Source organism: Ursus americanus, chromosome 11, assembly GCF_024610735.1.
Source record: "Ursus americanus isolate L20-20 chromosome 11, mUrsAme1.1.p, whole genome shotgun sequence".
Lineage (NCBI taxonomy): Eukaryota > Metazoa > Chordata > Mammalia > Carnivora > Ursidae > Ursus > Ursus americanus.
Window position 1 is genome coordinate 25550060 of NC_142137.1, and position 21863 is coordinate 25571922.

General features: G+C 38.0%; 1 protein-coding gene across 5 annotated transcripts in view; it reads left to right on the forward strand.

Annotated features, from left to right (window-relative positions):
* Positions 1 to 21863, forward strand: part of AFG1L (AFG1 like ATPase) — a 231256-nt gene that overhangs the window by 77639 nt on the left and 131754 nt on the right. For 4 of the 5 annotated variants that reach the window (XM_045806940.2, XM_045806943.2, XM_087865365.1 and 1 more), the window contains 3 exons: positions 4781 to 4832; positions 16715 to 16816; positions 17977 to 18107. In XM_045806940.2, the coding sequence (XP_045662896.1) occupies positions 4781 to 4832; positions 16715 to 16816; positions 17977 to 18107 (285 nt within the window). The remainder of the gene's footprint in view (positions 1 to 4780; positions 4833 to 16714; positions 16817 to 17976; positions 18108 to 21863) is intronic. The other variant, XM_087865364.1, reaches the window with a different exon arrangement.

Genomic DNA, 21863 nt, shown 5'->3' on the forward strand with positions numbered 1-21863 from the left:
AGGAAGGGACTGGGGAGAGGGTACACTCTGAAGGGCTCTTCAGACTTGTTTCAGCAATATTCCGAAGTCTGGGTGAACATGATGGGAGGGTTGATCTCTTAGTATGAGATTTTTCTTATTTTTAGCTATCCTTCCATCATTTATTTCTAATTTTATTACACTATGGTTGGAGTACACGAATTCTTTGGAATTTATTGAGGTTTCCTTTATGGCTTAGCATATTGACTATATTTGAAATCATGCTACATATTCTTGAATGTATTCTTTATGTGTTTGGTATAGAGTTTATTAAATAGATAAAAAAATAGCTTGAGTGCATATTAGTGTTGGGATCTTTGAGAGAGGTGTCTCACAGGGCGTGATGTTTCTTTCTTTTTTTTTATGGTGCATTGGTTTTGATGGGAACAGATATCAGTAAAACATGAAGTTTGCAGTCTGCAGCATGAGTGAGTGGACCTTGTGATTAGTTATACAGAGCTGGGCAGTGAGTGGGAACTCCCCTGTGCTCTGCCCTGCACCTAATAGATAAGGAAATGGCAGGTTGTAGAGTTGATATGGCTTACCCAGAGTCACAAAGCTAGTAAGTAGCAGAACCAGCATTTTTAACCAGATCTTTTGGGTTCAATTCCAGTGCTCTTCTGCTCTTTTTTTTTTTTTTTTTAAAGATTTTATTTATTTATTCGACAGAGAGACAGCCAGCGAGAGAGGGAACACAAGCAGGGGGAGTGGGAGAGGAAGAAGCAGGCTCATAGTGGAGGAGCCTGATGTGGGGCTCCATCCCATAATGCCGGGATCACACCCTGAGCCGAAGGCAGACGCTTAACCGCTGTGCCACCCAGGCACCCCTCTCCTGCTCTATCTTTTGTACCAGTGGAGATAGGTGATAGGTTACCAGTACCTTCCCAACATCATTTTTAAACTTACCATCTGCACGATCTATAATATACTGTTATTGGATCCTTACCAAAAATCCATTAGAGATGGTATTGTCATCCTACTTTACAAATTTCCAAAGAATACAGCTAACATAGCAAATCCTCTAACTGTTCACTGAAGAAACTTGTTCATGTTCAGAGTTTCAAGCCTTTGTCTAGTGTTAAGTGTGTGCATTTTAAGGGTAGGGTGTGCATCAGAGCCTTGGCAAGAAACTGTTCACAGCAGATGTTTCAAATAAAGACTGAATCAAGATGACTTAGTCATGGGCAGGGCAGGCTTAAGACAGCAAACAAGGGGGAGAGGGCTGAAGGGGGAGCCTGGAGTGGGCTGGAGCTGTGGCATGAGGCCTGACTGATGGTCCTGGAGGGATACAGCTCTGCCAGAGACACATCCCCGAGGCAGGGAGGGAGCAGGAAGGAATGGCCCGTTTTTTTTCTGCTCCCCGCTTCCATCTCCTGCAAGTAGTGTGTCCCAGGGGCTGAGGCCAGTTAGCAGCCAGCCAGCAAGGGTAGCCCTCCTGGGGTGCAGAGCAGGAGGGAGAAGACAGTGGGGGAGAAGCAAATGGAGAGTGTTAGCACGGAGGAATGATACCAGGGTGGAATTTTCTGAGGCCTAAGAACAAATGTTAGAAATTGAAACATTAAGAAAGAAAATTTAATGGAACTGAAAAAGAGGGTAAATTGTGAGAAAATGTAAATTAGGAGCATGTAAATGATGTGGGTTAGTCATTTTGAAGAAAACTGTGAACCTTACCTTCCCTGAATTCACTACTATGAATACAGAATTTTAAAACTTCTTTAGGATCATTTTATAGCCTTCCTGTTAGTCACTCAATTCTGATTTCCCCCCTAAAATACAGACTTTTAAATCCCTTGAAATAATTTCAGTAATTTTTGGTAGACTGAAAATATATTAGAAGAAAATTAGCTTACCTCTCAAAGTGAAAATAATTGGAGTATATATTGTTTAGGTAGACGGTATCTAACAAATTATAGTTATATATTATAATTATAGTTATAGAATTAGAAAATATGTATGTAATATCTAGTGTAATATATTTGCTAAAATGTTCTTTTCAAAATATGTTGTGTTTACGTAAGTAAAACAGAAGATTGAACCAAATGCTATTTTTTGGGGCAGCATTGATTTGAGTTCTCGCCATGTCATCTTTTTTCCCAATCTTTGTTAAATTTTTGCCTCGAACTTCATTTATTTAGCGTAGATTGATGATATCATGTGAATAGTACTAGAGTAGACCCGGTACTGTTCCTGCAAAATGTGTTGTAAAGAATTATGAATTGCTCTGACACTTCACAGAATACAGAGTGTTGCTTTCAAAAGATTTCTAATACATAGAATATACTTAGAGATTATGAGGTTCTATGCAAGTTTTCCAATTTGAAGCTGTTCTAAAATTATTTAAGAGCATAATGCTTTTTTCTGGCAAGTTGAAAATAGAATAACCAGTGTGCAAGAATGGCTCATATAAGATTGTAAAACAAAACAAATTAAGAGGTTTTGGCAGGAGTAGAATCTGTTTTCCGTGGAGATTTAAGAATAGACGGAGAGTTAATGTGCAGAGGAACACAGGGAAGGCATCCAGCTGGCAGAATCAAAGCAAAGAAGGTCCTTTTGCCTAAACCACGGGGAAGGTTCTTCTGGAAGGGGCGTGCTGGAGTCGGGCTGGGTTCACAGAGAAAGCTAAGGGGAGCAGGAAAGCTAGAGAGGTTTCTGAGGTATGTTGGAGTGAACCCACAGATTAAAAAACAAAAGCATTATGTACTAGATTATATCAAAGCCTTTGAGAATGTTCTCTGCCAAAATCCTGACTGCTCTGGTTTGTACTAAGTGGCATAGCATTCACTTCTTTCTGCTTTGACCCTCTCTGAATTCTCTCTGCCCTGGCTTACCTTGGCTTTTACACAGGTGTCTAGGAGCTGTTGCAGAGTTTGAAGATGACTCTTCTAAGTGGAACAAAATTTAGGATGGTTATTTGGGTTGATAATAATATCAGGCAAAGAGAAGTTCCCTTTTGTTTCTTCCTTGGAGCCCTCCATCTTCCTGTTTCGGTCTGGACTTGATTGCTTTCTTGATCTGCTTGTGCTTCTGGGCTTCTGGAGCAACCCTTCTCTTACCGGGGCTTCCTTCCCAGGATCCTGTGTCTTTCCTGGAGCGAGGTGTTCCTATTCTGTTGGGGGAGGGTGTTTTTAAGACCTTGTATGTACGGAATGCCAGTTGTCCATTTTCATACTTGTTGGATACATTGGATGGATTAGGTTGGAAATCATTGTCCCTCAAATCTTATTCAAGTCTTTATCTGTTGTTTGTGACCTGTTCCCCTACCCCTTTGTTATCCTCCCCAAAGGCCACCTTGGACATTTGTAGGATGTTCTTTATATCCCTGGTATCTGAAATTTCAGGATTGTGACTTGGTATAGGTTTTACTTCCCTTCCTGCGGTAGGTACTTACTCTTTCCTCCCAATCTAGAAATCAAGTCCTTCAGATTTGAGAAAAATCTGCATTATTTCTTAGATAACTTCCTCCTCTCTTTTTTCTTCTATTTCCTCTTTCTGGAATTCCTTTTTGGTCAGATATTGTACCTCCTGATGAATTAATCCAGTAATTTTTTTATATTTTCCATCTATTCTTGTTGATGTTCATTTGTTGTATTTTTTGAGATATTTCCTCAAGCTTGTCTCCTAATCCTTTTTCTGAAATTTTATTTCTGCTACCATATTTTTTGAAATATTTTTTTATTTTTAGGTAATCTCTACACTCAACATGGGGCTTGAACTCATAACCCTGAGATCAAGAGTCACATGCTCTACTGACTGCCAGCCAGGCATCCCCTTGCTACCATATTTTAAATTTCAAAATTTTCTTTTGTTCTTGATGTTCCTTTTTCAAAATTGCGTTTTATTCTTGCTTTACAGTTTTAACAGCTTCTCTTATTTTCCCCAGCATATTAATTATATTGATTACAGTTTTATTTTTAAAAGATTTATTTATTTGAGAGGGAGGGAGAGAGAGAGTGCATGTGCACGAGCAAGGGTGGGGAGAGGAGCAGAGGGAGAGGGACAAGCAGACTCTGTACTGATTGTGGAGCCCCACGTGGGGCTCGATCCCAGACCCTGAGATCATGACCTGAGCTGAGATCGAGAGGTGGATGCTTAACTGACTGAGCCACACAGGTGCCCTGTTTCCTCTCAGTTTTTATCCCCTCTGTACCTTGTTCTGGTCTCCAACTTTCATCTTGGATGTTTTCCTTTTTAAGTTTCTACTGATTCTTGTGTGTCAGTTCATTTTATAATCTTTTCAGATACTAACAAGCCAATTGAAGGCTTTATCATAAGAGGTTGGTTGACTGGTGTGCTTTACGTAAGGTGATCTAACAGGGACCAGTTGTTTCTTTGGGACAAGTCCACACATAAGTACCTTCAGGTTTTTGTTTGTTTGTTTTCTTTCTTTTTTTTTTTTTTTCTGGAGACTCTTCAGTGTCTCTAGGAAAATTCTCCTGATCTCTTGCTTGCTGGGAATGAGCTAGGCAATTATTGTTTGGGAAGCCCATTTAGGAAAGAGGGGGAAGATTACATAGTTCCTAAATGATGTAGGGGATGTAAACTCAAGTTGTGTGACTTCAAAGCCCTTGCTCTGGGCTACTATGATTTCTGCCTCCTATATTAAAATGTAAGTTGGGGTTCGTAGCCTTTTACATCAAATTTTTTGTACTTACTGTGTACATAGCCCATTTTAGTCCTGTATTTGACAGTTAGGAACACTATGTGTATGACGATATTTAATTATTTCCATGTTAGAGATTTATAATTTGTTTTTAATTTGCAGCTTTTTTCAAGGAGCAAACCTCCAAGGGGCCTGTATGTTTATGGAGATGTTGGTAAGTGTGTTAAGGTAAATTTTGAGTGGTCCAAACAGGAGGTTCCCAGCGTTCATTCAGGCATATTTCCATTTCCACCCCTCAGTCCACTACCAGTTAGGAAATAGGATGTGGCAAAGTAAAATGGGGGGGGGGGGGTTGTGGGGAGAGGAGGGCAGTTATCTTAGTTTTCATTTTTACTTCTCATAGGGTACAACTGTAGTTTAAAGCAGGATTAGTTAGCATGGTAGGGTGCAGACATTGTTTAGTGTATAAATTGAGTTGATCTCAGGGGAAGGTAATCATCAATAAATAGGTTATTAGATAAATCAGAATCTCACTGCTCAATGCTATTTGACTCAGCTAATAATTAAAAAAATAAGCTGCTCTTTTTTACTGTTAATTTCCACTAATATTTTTACTCATAATCTAAACGGTTGTCCTCAATTTAGTTATTATTATATTTAATTTAGTTATTAGTGGGTATTCTTAATGAATGAGTGGTTACATTTCCTTGGTCTCCACCATCCTTATATTGGGCACAGAGACTCACCTTTTCTTAGAAACCTTATGAGCTATTGCTTACTTTTTAGATTTTCCGAATCAGTGAATGTTGTGCTTCTTTTCTGATTTCATTCTTGGTCTTTTTTTTTTGGCTTCAGTTTCCTTCAAACAAATTCTTCTCTCCTAATTCTAAATCTCTCCCTATTTACCCACCTTCACCGATGTCATGAAGGTGACTCTTACTTTATTTGGTCTTATTGCTTATCAATCATTTCTTATATTGGCCTCTCAAAATGCACATTTACATATAGCAAAGTCAGTTTTGCTCCTCAACTGATAAAGCTTAGGCTCCCCTATAGCCATAAGAAATTTGCGTTATGAGGACGTGGTGGCAAAGGTCCTTATCTTAGTAAGAATTTTGGGACAAGAAAAATAATAGGAGCTGAATAAGTAGTTATTAGTGCCTTAAAGATCCAACTGTTCCTTCCTGGGTCCTCCCTCTTCTTATTTGTTTTTGAATGCCTGTTTTAAACGATTTAGCAAATCCGATAAAAAGAATTGGTGAGTTCATAAACAAGTGAATGAGAGAGCTTGCCCTTTATCTTTATGTTCTTCGAGCTTACAGATTTGAAAACTATCAAAGAAGCTCAAGCTGGGGTGCCTGGGTGGCTCAGTCGTTAGTTAGGCATCTGCCTTCGGCTGGGGGGTGTGATTCTGGGGTCCTGGGATCCAGCTCCACATCGAGCCTCGAGCCTCGCCTCGCATTGGGCTCCCTGCTCCACTGGGAGCCTGCTTCTTCCTCTCCCACTCCCCCTGCTTGTGTTCCCTCTCTCACTGGCTGTTTCTCTCTCTGGCAAATAAATAAATAAAATCTTAAAAAAAAAAAAGAAAAGCTCAAGCTGTTCTTTTTCTTAGTTCATTGGCTAATTGGTATTTTTGAGAACGGTGTTTCTTCTTCTTCTTCTTCTTCTTCTTCTTCTTCTTCTTCTTCTTCTTCTTCTTTTTTTTTTTGCTTAGTTCTTATTTAGAAAGGAATTTATACCAGGTGCTTGAGCAGTTTCATGTATCCACACCTTTGGGTACTGCTAACACCTCTCATTCTGTTGTCCTCTCTCATTCTTTGCCTCTTTGGAGAACATTTACTTCCTGTACCTTCATTTTCATGTTTAGTCATTGCTAAAATCAACATCTTTGTTTCTCCTGTTACCTCAACCACTTAACCATAAATGGAGATGGTTAATAAAACACAACTGTTTCCACTTCTGCAAAAGGACTTAAAAAAACAACAATAATACCCTAAACCTATAAAAGTTAATAGATTTTAGTTTGGAAAACACAGTCATATGCTAATAAATTGAAGGAAGGTATGATAACTGTAATTCATCTGAGTGCTTGAAAGAATTAGGATATGGTAACATCTATGGCTGTTCACAGAGCTGGGTACGTGGCAGCATTTGGTTAAAAACATCTTTACAATGCTAGAGGGGAAGAAAAAGGAATTCTGCAGTAGGAAGGGAAATGAACATTTTGATGGCTGTACTCAGTTTAGTTTAGAACACTTACAAAACAGGTAGTAAAATTAGATTCTCATTTTGCTGGGGGCTAGGGGGTGGCTGCTATCTGTCTGGGAGAATAACCTCAGAATGCTCTCACAAGCTCCTTTTCCTTACTATTTTCCTTTTTTAGACTTGGGAAACAGGTGTTCAATTTTGAAGAGACTCAGTGGGAAAGATGTCTGTTTCATAGCACCCCCGTCCGCTCCTTATTCCTGTACTTGCCTTAGGCTCTGTCATGAACACTCCACTCTGCTTGTGTTGAGATGATTGACTCAGATGGACCCTCAATCCAGGGAGCCCCAGTAGAGTTATGTAAACTAGAGACCTTATCATCATGATTCAACCTTGAAATGTTTTCATTAATAAAATGCTTAGCATATCTCATGCGGAAGCCAAACGCAGCAGTGGGAGTGTTTTGTAGCTTCGTTCTTACCCTATTGTTGGCTCCCCCCCCTTTTTTTTTTAAGATTTTAGTATTTGTCAGAGGGGGGATAGAGAGTGCGTGTGCACAAGCTGGGGGTGGGGGTGGCAGGCAGAGGGAGGGAGCAGGCTCCCGCTGAGCAAGGAGCCTGATGCGATAAGGGACTGGATCCCAGAACCCTGGGATCATAACCTGAGCCGAAGGCAGATGCTTAACAGACTGAGCCACCCAGGTGTTCCAGTATAGTTGTCTTTCTTACAACAAGATTGTAAGGTTTCGCCTCCTGACTAGCAGTGGTGATGGCAGGGTTAATGATTCCTCCTGTACATTTGGAGAGGATCAAAGTACATTTTTGTTGGTTAGTCCCTTTTCTGCTACCTCCTGGTAAAATTCTGGGCTCGGGTGATGGAGGACAGCACTTCCAGCTCCTTCAGCAGGGTGGTTGGCTGTGAAAAGGGCAGCACTGGGAGGGGACATTCAAGTAGTCATTTTTGGCTTCATAGTTATATAGACTTGAAAGTTAGAAGAGCTTTAGGTTTTATAAATTATTCCTCTAGTAAAAATCTCTTGAGAAAAACACAAGATTTATTTAGGGTACTATAGAGACCAAAACAAAATTGTGAAGTAGGTAAAATTTAGTGTTGGTTTCTTCCCCACATTATTTTAAAATCTGTCCTCATTCTTGCATTCACTTCACAAAGTTTATTGAACATTTGCTGTGTACCAGGCAGTGTGGTGTTTGTGCAGATGTAATGGTGAATAAAAGCAGAGACAGCCTTTGCTCACCCAAAGCTTATAGACCCTTGCGATGGCTCTGAAATATTTTTGAACATGACCCACAATAACAAATATTTTTACATTCTGACCTACATATGTATGTGTGTGTACATGTGCACACACATACCTGAAAAATAGTTTTATGAAAGAAAACTTACTACGTGTGATATGTTTGGATATTTTCTATTCTGTTCTAGTCTATGAAAAAATAATTCTGGTTGTAGAGACAGTTTGAAAAACAGTGGTCTAGTGTCTCTAGTATCCATTACTACATGTTGGTGTGCTAGGGTTTGTTCCTGCTGTTTCATCTTTTTGGGCATTAGGATTTCTCATGCTGGTCCTTCCATAGGACACAGCTTTCTCTACTAGTTAAACTAAACTGATTGTACTCATATTATCCCAGGATCTGCCTTCTAGCTAAATGTCTGAATTACTTCTAAGCTGTTTCTTATCTAAACTATTCTGAACTACTTGCTAAAATTTTAATGGATTCCATTGGATGAGTAGGTTACCTCACCAGAACATTTGCATCTAAAAAGAATCTTATAGGGGCCCTTGGGTGGCTCAGCCGGTTAATCTGCTTTCCGCTCAGGTCGTGATCTCAGGGTCCTGGGATGGAGGCCCCACGTCAGGCTCCCTGCTCAGTGGGGATCCTGCTTCTCCCTCTCCCTCTGCCCCCCCCCTTGTGCTTGCTCTCTTTCTCTCTCAGATAAATAAATAAATCTTTAAAAAAATTTAAAAAAATATAAAGAGCCTTCTAAGAGAATTTCACTGAAACTTGTTATGTGAAATAGAACTGTAGCGCTCTAGCTGACTACTTGGTGATTTGGGGCAGAGAAATCTTTTGTCATCTCTGAAATTCTACCACACACAGCCTCTTGCCCACCATACCGAATCTAATGGTGCTTACCATAGCCACATGGAAGGAGTTTTACATTTTAGAAAGATCTTTGTTACCTTTTTCCTCCCTTTTTTGGTAGTGTTGTGAACTTAACGTTTCCCTCATATTCTCTCTAAGCACTGTTTGGTGTTGAGGAAAGTCAAATATTAATAATTACTTGGGTATATCTACTAGTCTCTGTTAGAAGTAAAAAAAAAGTAGATGTTGGTAGAAATAAGAGAAAACAAAATAAGAAATTTAAGTATATACCATTTTCACACTCAGAAATTAACATTATTTTAAATTTCATTAAATATTCAGTTATTCAGATTTCTAATTATGTCATAAATGTTTCTGTTTTCAATGTGATATTAATTATTAAGTCTTTAGTCTCTTTCTGTGTGTGTGTGTGTGTGTGTGTGTGTGTGTGACATCATACCACAGAGATGCATCAGCAAAAATCACACTGTTACATATATATATACACACACACACATATATAAACTAATTTGTCCTGTAGGATTTCCTACAACTTGGATTTTGCTGATGCATCCCTGTGGTGTAATAGGAGTCTTCCATCTCTGCCTTTTTCATTGTTTTGGCTATTCTGTGACCTTTGCATTTCTACATACATTTTAGAACTGGCTCGTTAATTTGTTTAAAAAAAAAATCCTCCTGGGACTTTGATTGGGATTACATTGAATCTATAGATCAATTTGGAAAGAATTGATAACTTAAAATATTGATATTTTTGATAAATACTGATTTTTTGGTGAAGATTGAATCTTCCAATCTATGGGCATGTTATGTTTCTTCATTTTTAAAGATCTTTAAGTTCTCTCAGTGCTGTTTTGTAGGTTGTAATGTAGAGTTCTGCCATATGTTTTGATAAATTTATTCCTATGTATTTTATGTTTTCTGGTGCCACTGCAAAATGGTATTGTGTTTTAAAATTTTAGTTTCCAACTGATTGCTGCTAGTGTATAGAATCAATTGATTTTTTTGTGACCTGGCTACATTCAGTTATAAACTCTAGAGGTTATTCGATAGATTCTTTAGGAGTTTTTATGTATACAATCATCCTGTTGCAAATGAAGACGATTTTTCCTTCACAATTTGTATGTCTTCTGGTTCTTTTTCTTGCCTTATTGCAGTAGCTAGGAACTCCAGTATAAGGCTGAATAGAAGTAGTGAGAGTGAATGTCCTTGCCTTGTGTGAAATTTTAGGGGAGAAGTGTTCAGTCTTTCACTAGTAAGTATGACGTTAATTGTAGGGTAATTTTTAAAATGTATTCATTTTTCTTAATGTGGCAAAATATACATAAGAAAATTTACCATTTTAACCACTTATACTTGTCAAGTTCAGTGGCAGTAAGTACATTGACACTGTTTTACAACCATCACACCGTCCATCTCCATAACATTTTCATCTTCCCAAATTGAAACTCTATACCTATAAACAATAATTCCTCATTCCATATGCCCCTCCCTCCCAGGCCCTGGCAACCACCATTCAGTTTTCTGTCCCTGTGACTACTCTAGGTATCTTATATATGGTGGAATCCTATATTATTTAAATTTTTGTGTCTTGCTTATCTCACCCACCATAGTTTCTTCAGGGTTCATTTATGTTGTAGAATGTGTCAGAATTCCATTACTTTTTAAGGCTGAATAATATTCTAGCATATGTTTCCAATTTTTATCTATTCATCTGTTGATGGGTGTTTGGGTTATTTCCATCTTTTGACTGTTGTGAATAATACCGCTATATTTGTTTGAATCTCTGCTTTCAGTTCTTTTGTGTATATACCCAGAAGTGGAGTTGGTGGATCATATGGTCTGTGTTTAATTTTTTAAGCAACTGCCACACTGTTTTCCACAGAAGCTGCACCATTTTATATTCCCACCAGCAATGCACAGGGGTCCCCATTTTTCCACATTCTTACCAATTTTTATTGTTTTCTTCCTAAAAAAATAATAGCCATCCTAATGGGTGTTGAAGTGGTATCTCGTAGTTTTGATTTGCATTTCTCAAATGATTACTGATGTTGAACATCTTTTCATTGTAGGTTTCTTTTTGTATTTGTCCTTTATGAGTTTGAAAAGTATGCTTCTTTTCCTAGTCTGCCAAGAGATTTGATAATGTGTGCTGACTTTCGTCAAACATTTTTTCAAAGGAATTGATTATATGGTTTTTATATATTGCATTTTATTTTCATAGGGAGTTAAGTTACTTACATGCCAGCTTGATTCATTTGAAGTATTTTTTTAAAAGTAGTTTCCATGCTGGGCATGGAGTCCAACATGGTGCTTGAACTCATGACCCTGAGATCAAGACCTGAGCTGAGATCTAGAGTAGCGTGCTTAACCGACTGAACCACCCAGGCACCCCTGAAGTATTTTTTTAATTGAAATTTTTATTGAGATAATTATAGATTCACACTTGTAAGAAGTAATACGGAGATATCTGTGTACGCTTTACTCATTCCCCCCAAAGGTAACATTTTGCAAAACCAGAGTATAAATATCACAGACAGAATGACATTGATACAATTCATCGATCTTATTCAACTTTCTTGTTTTACTTGTATTTATGTCTCTGTGTTTAGTTCTGTACAGTTTATCACCTGAGTAGGTTGATGTATTTACCGCCACAGTCAAGATACTGAACAATTCTATCACCACAAGTCCCTCATGTTGCTCATAATTTTGTAATTGTACCTACTCACCCTCCATTTCTAAGTCCTGGCAACCACCAAGCTGTTCTCCGTTTCTAAAATTCTGTCATTTCAAAAATGTTATATAAGTGGAAAAGTACCTAACCTTTTGAGATTGGCTCCCCCCCCGCCACTCATCGTAATTTCTTAGAGATTCATTCAAATTGTTGTATGAGTTCAGCATCTCTGAAATTGTTCATTTTACAGTTTCCTGGTGGCCATCCTTTGCCTCACATCATGAAGTATCACCCTACACATGAGTAGCTAGTATTCAGCCAAAGACTTAAGAGTACCCACATGGTGATTCTGCAGGTCTTTCACAGATAGCTTCCTCCTCCCTGGCACTTTGCCTTGCAAATTGCACTGGTGTTGGACTCCCATAATTCTGATCTCTTTTAACCCAACTCAGCCTGTCCTAGGTGTTTTGCTTGGATTCCTCCTTTCTGTGCAGCAGTCTGGAGGGTGCCTCCAAGCCAAAAGCTGCAGTGATATACGGCTCATCTTGTTTTTTCCTTCTGTCAGGGATCAGAGTCTTATATTTTTATTTTCCAGTGTCTGAAAATATTAGCTTTATATATTTCATCCAGTTTTCTAGTTTATGTTGGGATAGCAAGTCTGGAAACAGTTACTCTCACATGGTCTCTCAAAAGTTTTAATTTTCTTGATACACATTGCTAAGCTTTTCTTACTCCAAGGTGATATAAATGTTCATGCATATTATCTTCCAGGTTTTTCATATTTTTTAGCACCTTGGATTCATCTGGAATTAATTTTGGTCTGAAATGTGTGTAGGAATCTAGTTTTATTTTTTGCAAATGGCTGAGTATTTGTCTTTAACTTTTTTTCATATACACTGTTATTATATATCCTTAGGTCTGTTTAATTGGTTTAGTTGATTTTTTAAAAAATCCAGTACCACTCAAATATAATTTCTCTAATTTCATAATAAATTTTTATGGTATAGTTTCTCTTCCTCCTTGTCTCCCCCAGCCTCTATTACTTGCTACTTAATTTTGTTTCAGAGTATTTTTTGGCACTTTTAATTTTTTCATTTTAATTTTTTTTAAGATTTCATGTATTTGTGAGAGAGAGAGAGAGAGAGAGCACGCATGTGTGCACAAGCAGGGAGAGCAGCAGGCAGAGGGAGAAGCAGGCTCCCTGGGAGTCTGATGCGGGACTCAATCCCAGGACCCTGGGATCATGACCTGAGCCAAAGGCAGATGCTTCAGCCACTGAGCCACCCAGGTGTCCCCTTTTGACAGTTTTTAAAGAAATTAGTCACTCAGGAGAATTTTTAAATGTGTGGGTGTTTTTATTTTATTCAAATGTTAAGGATTTTATTTTCTTCTAGTTAATTGTGGGTCTTAGATATCATGTCATATCAGAACATACTGATCTACCTCATTCATTTTACTGGGTATATACTATTTTATTATATGACGGTTCCATGATTTACTTAATCAGTTTTCTGTTGATAGATCTTTATTTATTTATTTTTTATCAGGAGATTGACTTTAGGATCATGTCATCAAGTTATTTCTAAATTGATTTTGATTGGGATTCCATTGAGCTTTGAAATAATTTAGGGAGCAAAAGTATCTTTAAGTATTGATTTTGGTTCTAAGTATTTTTAGATACTCGGCCACCTTTTGATTGACATGGCCAAACGACTTACAGAGGGTTGGTTTTATACTATCATCGGAAGTATATTAGAGTGCGTGTTTTCCTATATCTTCACCAACATAAAAATGGTATATCATGGGTGTTTTTCACTTGTATTCCTTTTATTTCTGGTAGAATTAAACTTTTAAAAATGTGTTTAAAGCTATTTATATTTTTGTGTCATTTCTATACTCATGATTTTTTGTACATTGATCATCTTTTTTTCTTTCCCCTGTTAAATCTGTCCTGTTTAGTATTCTTTCAGTTGTAGTGAAAAAAAGAAGCCAGTTGAATTAGCTGAACCAGGGGGACAATTTAATGGCTAGTTTAATTATTAAGTTGAGTAATGGTCTGATTCACCTGTGGTCAGATCTGTATTTAATGTCTTAAATGATATTTTTGGGATCTGTCTCCCTGTCCCTCCATTTCCCTTTTCCATCATATTTTGGTCCTGTTTTCCTTTTTGGCTTCATTCTTGTTCATAGTTTTGTCATTGGCTTCATTCTTGGTCATAATTTTTTGCTGTTATAGAAAAGATTTCTGGAATTTTCTAGGTTGCTCCTTTAAAAAGAGAAGAGATGTTTCTCATTTTCAGAATACACATTAACTGCCCCTAGAGAACACTGATCTAACTGGGTCCTGTGCCCATTACAGGGCCAACCACAGTGGATATGATAATGGGGTGTTTTGATTGGCTTATCCTGTGATTGATACCCTCATAGAATCATGCTAAGTAGAGAAGTTTTCAAAAGTAAGAGATTTAGGACAGACCAGAAACAAAAACAAAAACAAAAACACCCCAAAACAGCATTGTAGTTTCTAAGAGTTCTTCATATTTAAAGATATGTAAGGTTAATCTTTCAAGTTTCATGAAGGCAGGGATTTTTGTCTGTTTTATTTACTACCCGATCCTGATCACCCAGAATAGGGTCTCACACATATATCCAGTAACAGTATATTGATTAAATAAATAAGGATATTAATTTTATTTATAGTAATTTTGATATTCAGAAGGTTAAATTTCATGTAACCATTTTTTTCTTTATGATTTTTTTTGCTTTTATCTCTAGAAGTTTTTTATGTGATGGTCTTGTTATATCTTAAGCCTGTTTTTTAAAGAGAAGTACAAAGATTACATTCAAATATATATTATTCACATTTTTGGCTAGCTAGATCATGACTTTTTTCTGGATCTATAAGTATACTGTGTTTCCTGCAGCAGAATTTAAAATTTTATTAATATTTTGCATAAATGTAATGATTTAAATCTGCTGCCACTCACTGTATCAAGAAATATTATACTAAATATTTTTGCAAAAAAATTACTTTTAAATCAAATTGGTTTCTTCATTAATGACTGGATGTGTTTGGTGAATTATATTTTCATATACAGAAAACTTTCTGGGGATTCAAATGGCATGGGCTCAAAGTCATATGGAATGGAGGAAAGCCAAATAGATTTAAAACTCAGGTCTCATGTCCTGTGAATACTTGTAGCTCCTGCGAGGAGAGGATGGGCACGGTGGTGGGGTGGTGCTGGAGGGACCAGTGAGGATGAGGGACAGCACCAGCGTGCCCTGGCCTGGCCTGGCCTGCTGAGGAATGCTGGGTCTGACCTGAGCTTGAGTCCTGCCAATGTCCCCAGAGCTCTGGGCTTGCTTCGAGGGAATAAGACTTTCTGTATGTATTTGTTAAATGTGACTCTTTGATTACTAAGGCAATCACAGTGTTGAAAAAAGTTCCAGTGTTTGGGACGCCTGGGTGGCACAGCGGTTGGGCGTCTGCCTTCGGCTCAGGGCGTGATCCCGGCGTTATGGGATCGAGCCCCACGTCAGGCTCCTCTGCTGCGAGCCTGCTTCTTCCTCTCCCACTCCCCCTGCTTGTGTTCCCTCTCTCGCTGGCTGTCTCTGTCTCTGTCGAATAAATAAATAAAATCTTTAAAAAAAAAAAAAAGTTCCAGTGTTGAAAATTAGGTAATTAAATTATAGGTAATTAGGTAATTAAATTATAAGGATTAACGGTTTCAGTTTCTTCAAGTAGGCCTCATTTTGAAAGATTTATGTTCCAAGCTTTTTAAGAAAGTGTTACATATTAAGAACACTTTATTTTTTTTAAAGATTTTATTTATTTATTTGACAGAGAGAGAGACAGCCAGCAAGAGCAGGAACACAAGTGGGAGAGGAGGAAGCAGGCTCCCAGCAGAGCAGGGAGCCTGATGCGGGGCTCGATCCCAGGGTCCTGGGATCATGCCCTGAGCCGAAGGCAGATGCTTAACGACTGAGCCACCCACGTGCCCCAAGAACGCTTTCTTAAAAAGCTAAAACGGAACAAGCAAAGGAAGAAAAGACAAAGCAAGAAACAGACTTTTAGCTACTGAGAACAAACTGATGGTTATCAGAGAGGCAGTGGGTGAGGGAATGGGTGAAATAGATGATGGGAATTAAGGAGGGCACTTATTGTGATGAGCACTGGGCGATGTATGCCAGTGTTGAATCACTATATTGTACACCTGAGACTAATATTACACTATATGTTACCTATATGGTAATTAAAATAAAAAACTTAAAAGAAAAAGAACATAGTATCAACATTTATAAAGGAAATCCTGTAGGATAGGAAGGAGAAATAAAGAAAAACCTACAAAAAAAAAAGTGTTAAAATTGGCAGTTCTCTAGTTCTAATCAACATCTATTATTTGTTTTCAGCATTTATGTTAGATACTAAACTTTATTTTTTTTTTTATTTTCATCTTTGAATTTCCCATAGTGCCTAAGACCACTCCTCTCACTTATGGCCCAATAAATATTTACTTGATTAAGTTATTTTATTCAGATTGATGTCTTTTGTTTTTTTTTTTTTTTTTAAAGATTTATTTATTTACTTATTTATTAGACAGAGAAAGAGACAGCCAGCGAGAGAGGGAACACAAGCAGGGGAAGTGGGAGAGAAAGAAGCAGGCTCCTAGCGGAGGAGCCTGACGTGGGGCTCGATCCCGGAACGCCGGATCACGCCCTGAGCCGAAGGCAGGCGCTAAACAACTGTGCCACCCAGGCGCCCCTCAGATTGATGTCTTTTGGACGAGAAACTGAAGAATGAATAATCTGCAGATCTTGCCAGTTTATTTACATAGTTCTCTGGGGGAAATAGCCCCTGTAATGTTAACTAAATGTTGTATTTCCTAATAACATGATTTTCACAGGAAAGAGCAATATCAACATTTTATTTTTAGCTGGTTTAACATAAAAAATAAACACTCCTTTTAAAAAAAGGAACATAGCCTTAAGCTTTCCAGTAGAAGAGTGTGGTTTCATTATCCCAAAGCTAATGAACAATCATTAGAGCAATCAGTACATACTGTTTAATAGTGTTGTTTTTTTTTTTTTAAGGTACAGGGAAAACAATGGTGATGGACATGTTTTATGCTTATGTGGAGATGAAGAGGAAGAAACGGGTTCATTTTCATGGTTTCATGCTAGATGTTCATGAAAGTAAGTTAAATGGTCTAAAAGAAGGGATTTTTGGGGCGCCTGGGTGGCACAGCGGTTAAGCGTCTGCCTTCGGCTCAGGGCGTGATCCCGGCGTTATGGGATCGAGCCCCACATCAGGCTCCTCTGCTGTGAGCCTGCTTCTTCCTCTCCCACTCCCCCTGCTTGTGTTCCCTCTCTCGCTAGTTGTCTCTATCTCTGTCGAATAAGTAAATAAAATCTTTAAAAAAAATAAAAATAAAAATAAAAGAAGGGATTTTTAAGTGGGCAAACACTACAAAATAGTTTTCATCATCTTTTAAAATTCTTAATCTTTGAATCTTTTAAAAAATTAGTTTGCTTAAAGTAAGGTTTTATTTGGTTTCATTTGTTTGTGCTATATTGAAAAAACTCATGATGTATTTAGAGTTGGTCCTAAAGACAAATTCAGTACTTCCCATTAAGAGAAGAGAGGTTATGATATGAAGATCAGGTGTTTTCTCTTTCTACTAAGGATCAATAAGAAATGTTAAAAAACTCGCTTATTTCAAGAAGTTGTTCTTGATTAGGTCCTTTCCTCTGTGTCACCTTAGCACGTAGGCATTCATGTACTTGTGTGTTTGCCTTATTGCTTTGTCAGTGTTCCTACATTATTTCAGTTGTGCATTATTTGTCTACCAGCTATACTGTAACCTCACCAGGGCAGGAAGATTGTGTTTTTCTTCTAATACTTCCAGCTTTCAGTACACATATAAGGAGTGAAGTGGGACTGCCTAGAAATAAGGGAACATCCTGATTACGTATGCTAGACATAGGGCAGGATCACCTCCTCTGCGCACATCCCTGAAATCCTCAGCAGTAAGATTGATCTGTTGATCCTTCTAGTTACCATCTTGTCATCTAGGCTATCACTTTGTCATCTCTGAAGTGATTGAAGGGTGGGAATGGAATGACTACAAAGTGTCTTTACAACCATGGGAATGTATTAAGATGTGAACAACTTATTTAGAGGTGGGGAAAATGCAACCAATTTTCAATAATCACACTTGATTTTATGTGGCATTTAAACTTAATTTTTATGATCACACTACAGTTTCATTTAGAGATTTAAAAGATACATTCTAGTTGTTTAAAATGTACTATTAATACAGGATTTGATTTGTGTTTAATTTCATCCATTAAAGGAATACACCGCCTTAAACGGAGTTTGCCAAAAAGGAAACCAGGATTCATGGCTAAATCATATGATCCAATAGCTCCCATAGCTGAAGAAATTAGTGAAGAAGCATGTCTCTTATGTTTTGATGAGTTTCAGGTAAGGTAGAGACTTTCATAGATGTGGAATGGTATTCTGAATGACATGTGAGGATTTAAAATCTGTTCCTGATCTTATCATTGTTTTATGAATTGATTTGACACACTACCTCTTATGACTTTATTTTACTGTCTAGTCTAGGAGTTGGCAAACTGTGGCCCACACAGAGCAAATCTGGCCTCTCTGCTTTTGTATGGCTGGTGAGAAAAGAATGATTTTTATATTTTTAAAGGGTCTTTTAAAAAAGAAAAAGAAAAGGCAACAGAGACCACATGTGGCTTGCAAAGTCTAAAATATTTATTACTCATCCTTTTGTAGGAAAAGTTTGCCCACTCCTATCTTACAGTCATGGATTTACGTTTCACCTGTACCATGATGGCGATAATGCCATGATTACAAAATAGTGTCTTTAAAGATGTTTGTGGGTTTTTAAAAAAGTGTTATATAAAAAAACAAGTGATTAACACATCTTATTTAAGCCTCACAACTTGTTTGTGATGACAGGAGGGAGTTGGTCCTACTTGAACTTTCAGTTTCTTCTAGTTTTAGGATTCTCTGAAATTGTGCATTTAAATTGGTGATATGTAATTTTCTGATCTTTATTTCTTACGAGAGCAAATATGGCATGCAGGCAAATGCCATGTCTTATGCTTTTTCTGTATCCCAGTGTTTAATGATGATGATGATGATGGTGATGATGCTTTTTCTGTATCCCAGTGTTTGAGGAGGAGGAGGTGGAGGATGATGATGATGATGATGATGATGATAATAATAATAATAGATACTCTAGGTTAAGAATTACTTCGTCTTTATTTGCTTTCTTCAGTAGTTCTGAAATGTAATAGTTGACTTTTCTATAGTGCTTACCGTAAGAGCAATTGATTATTGGAATGAAAACAGAAAAATCCACAAGCACTGAATATAAGCTTAAAAATAGGCCTTTACACCCAGAGCTTTTGAGTAATATTTCTGGAGCTGAGTACATAAACTCTTGTGTCTGATTGCCTAGAATAAAGGCCCAGAGAACTTTGAAAGGCTAGGAAGCTGACATTTGTTTTGTGCCTACTGTGAAGTGGGCCCTGGGTGAGTCACACATCTTATTTAAACCTCACAACATACTTGTGATGAAGTGAGGGAACTGTCCTAGTTGAATTGTAGAGCTTCTTATAGTTTTAAGATTCTCTGAAATTATGCATTTAAATTGGTAGCGAGTTATTTCTTTTTCTTCCGTGTTTAAAAACCTGCGTTGGTGGGAAGATAAGATAGCCAGGTTGCCTTTATCCCAGATAAGGCATGCTAGGTCTCCTTTAGCAACTTGATGCACTTACCTAACAATGGTCTTGATTTATGATAGATGAGAAAGAAGAGTTTTCACCAGGAATGGTGTTACACTGATTCATCTGGGGAGGAGAAATCTTTCTTTCTTTCTCCTTCAGTCATATTAAGACAGCCTGGCATTCACTTTTTTTTTTTTTTTTAAGATTTTATTTATTTATTTGTCAGAGAGAGAGAAAGAGAGAGAGTGCACAAGCAGGGGGAGCAGCAGGCAGAGGGAGAAGCAGGCTCCCCGCTGAGGAGAGAGCCCTAGTCCTAGGGGGAAGGCAGATGCTTAACTGACTGAGCCACACAGGCATCCCATCACCTTTTGTACTGTAGAACCACAAAGGTCTTCAGAAGAAAGGCTTATAGGGAAGAAATGTTCTACTCTAAAGAAGTGTACTGAGTACACCAATGTGTTGCAGAAAGAGAAGGGCCTTGTTTAGTTCTAAAAATAGTACTGAGTTAACAGTTATGTTTTCAACAACAAAAGTCAGTGATAAATCTGTGAAGGTCACGTCTCTTGTTTTCTCGTTATGAGTCTCTTAATCACAGTATCACTAAATAAAATTGAATTAGCACAGTTAAGTTTTTGATTAGGGCATTGAAGTTAAATTTTTTAAAAAGTATGTTAATACCTAACCTTTGTAAAATGATGCATGGTTTACAAAGTGTTTTTATATCTATAAAATAGTTATTCGTTTAATTCTATAAAACAGTTATATTCGTCATATAGATGAGGAATATAGAGGCATCAGAATTTCCTTGGTATCATATAAAAATCATGACGTTTAACTTAAAAAATATAAATTTTAAAACATTTAGAGAAAAGATCGATCTGTTTCTGTGACACGAAGACCATTGGCAAGACTATTTAAGAAGGTTAGGAAGCGATGACAATTTGGTGGTGCAAAGGAGATCCTCAGAGGATTAATAGCAAGCAGGGCCAAATCACCCATTAGGTGTATGTAGTAGGCACAGTACTTAGGGCCCATGATACTTTCAGGGGCCCATGAAAATATTTTAATTTCTTTTAAAATTTGCAGAAAAAAATGACTATATCATAATGAATTCAGCCTGTATCTATATATATATTTTATACCAACCCAGTCATAAAATACTATTTATGTATGTAAACAAACATATTTTCAAATGCATTTTTGTTTTTTGAAGATTTTATTTATTTGAGAGAGAGTGTGCCTACGCACATGAGCTGGGGGATGAGGAAGTCAGAGAGAGAGGGAGAAGCAGACTCCCTGCTGAGCATAGGGCTGGGGGGGGGGCAGGGCTTGATGAGGGGCTTGATCCCAGGACCCTGGGATCATGACTTGAACTGAAGTCAGACACTTAACTGACTGAGCCACCCAGGCACCCCTCAAATGCATTTTCTAATTGATGAAGGGGCTTATGAAGGTAGAAGTGCCTAGGACCTATGAAAGTCATAATTCCGCCCAAATAGTGAGGCCCTAACAGAAACCTCTCTGGTTGCATTGGGCATTCTCTATTGAGTTCAGATTTCAGAATGTTGATGCATGGTTGGGAAGAAGGAAAGAAAAGCAACTCTCAGGATGCTTGTGTTCCAAATGAGTGAGTCTTGCAAAAGAAAGGCAATAAAAAATGGTTTTTCAAACTATGTATTAAGTATAAAGGAGATCAAGGGGGAGATAGGCCCCTCACTTGTAAAATGTTGCTTGCTAACAAAGAGAGAGTGGATGTGACGGAGTGGTCATCGCCTGCCCTGTCCGGAGTTGATTTGATGTTCATTCATTTGTTTACTTATCCATCCCAGTGACCTTAAATAAAGAGCCTTATCCCATACTACAGGACCCGATCTGACCTACAGTCAAATGGACCATGTCTGGACATTTGATCTATGAGTACCAAGCCCACAAGCTTGCCAACAACATTGCACTTGTGTGTTGTGCCCTGGGGATTGGGCCGATCATGTCCTCTGTCTCATGTCTTTGAACTAAAAGGCACTGAGGACAGTTCCCGCACAATAATGAAGCAGGAACAAAGAGACATAGGAAGTAACTAATCAATTTGGGGGAGGACTACAAGTCTGATCCCTGGACAGCTGCTGAGCTCTCCAGAGGTACCACAGCTCCAGTTCCCAGCAGGTGCTATCAGTGCTGTTCGCATCCTGGAGTCTCAAGTAAACCCCTTTTCTTTAGCTGCATCGCCTGTGTCTGCTGCTAGCAAACAGTCTTAATGGGGATGGATCTGTTCAACTCATGTTTTGCTCTTAACCTCTGTATCAGGAGAAACTTCCCTACGGCCTGTAAAAGATAGCATAAATAGGAGTACTGTGAGGAAATGTCACCTTCCTTCATGTAGAATCTAGTACCTCCAATGCAAGGAGAATTACCTGATGGCCTAAAGACCAAAGAGCAAAGAGATGAGGTATCTCCTGGGATGCTTTCTACTGTAGGTAACAGA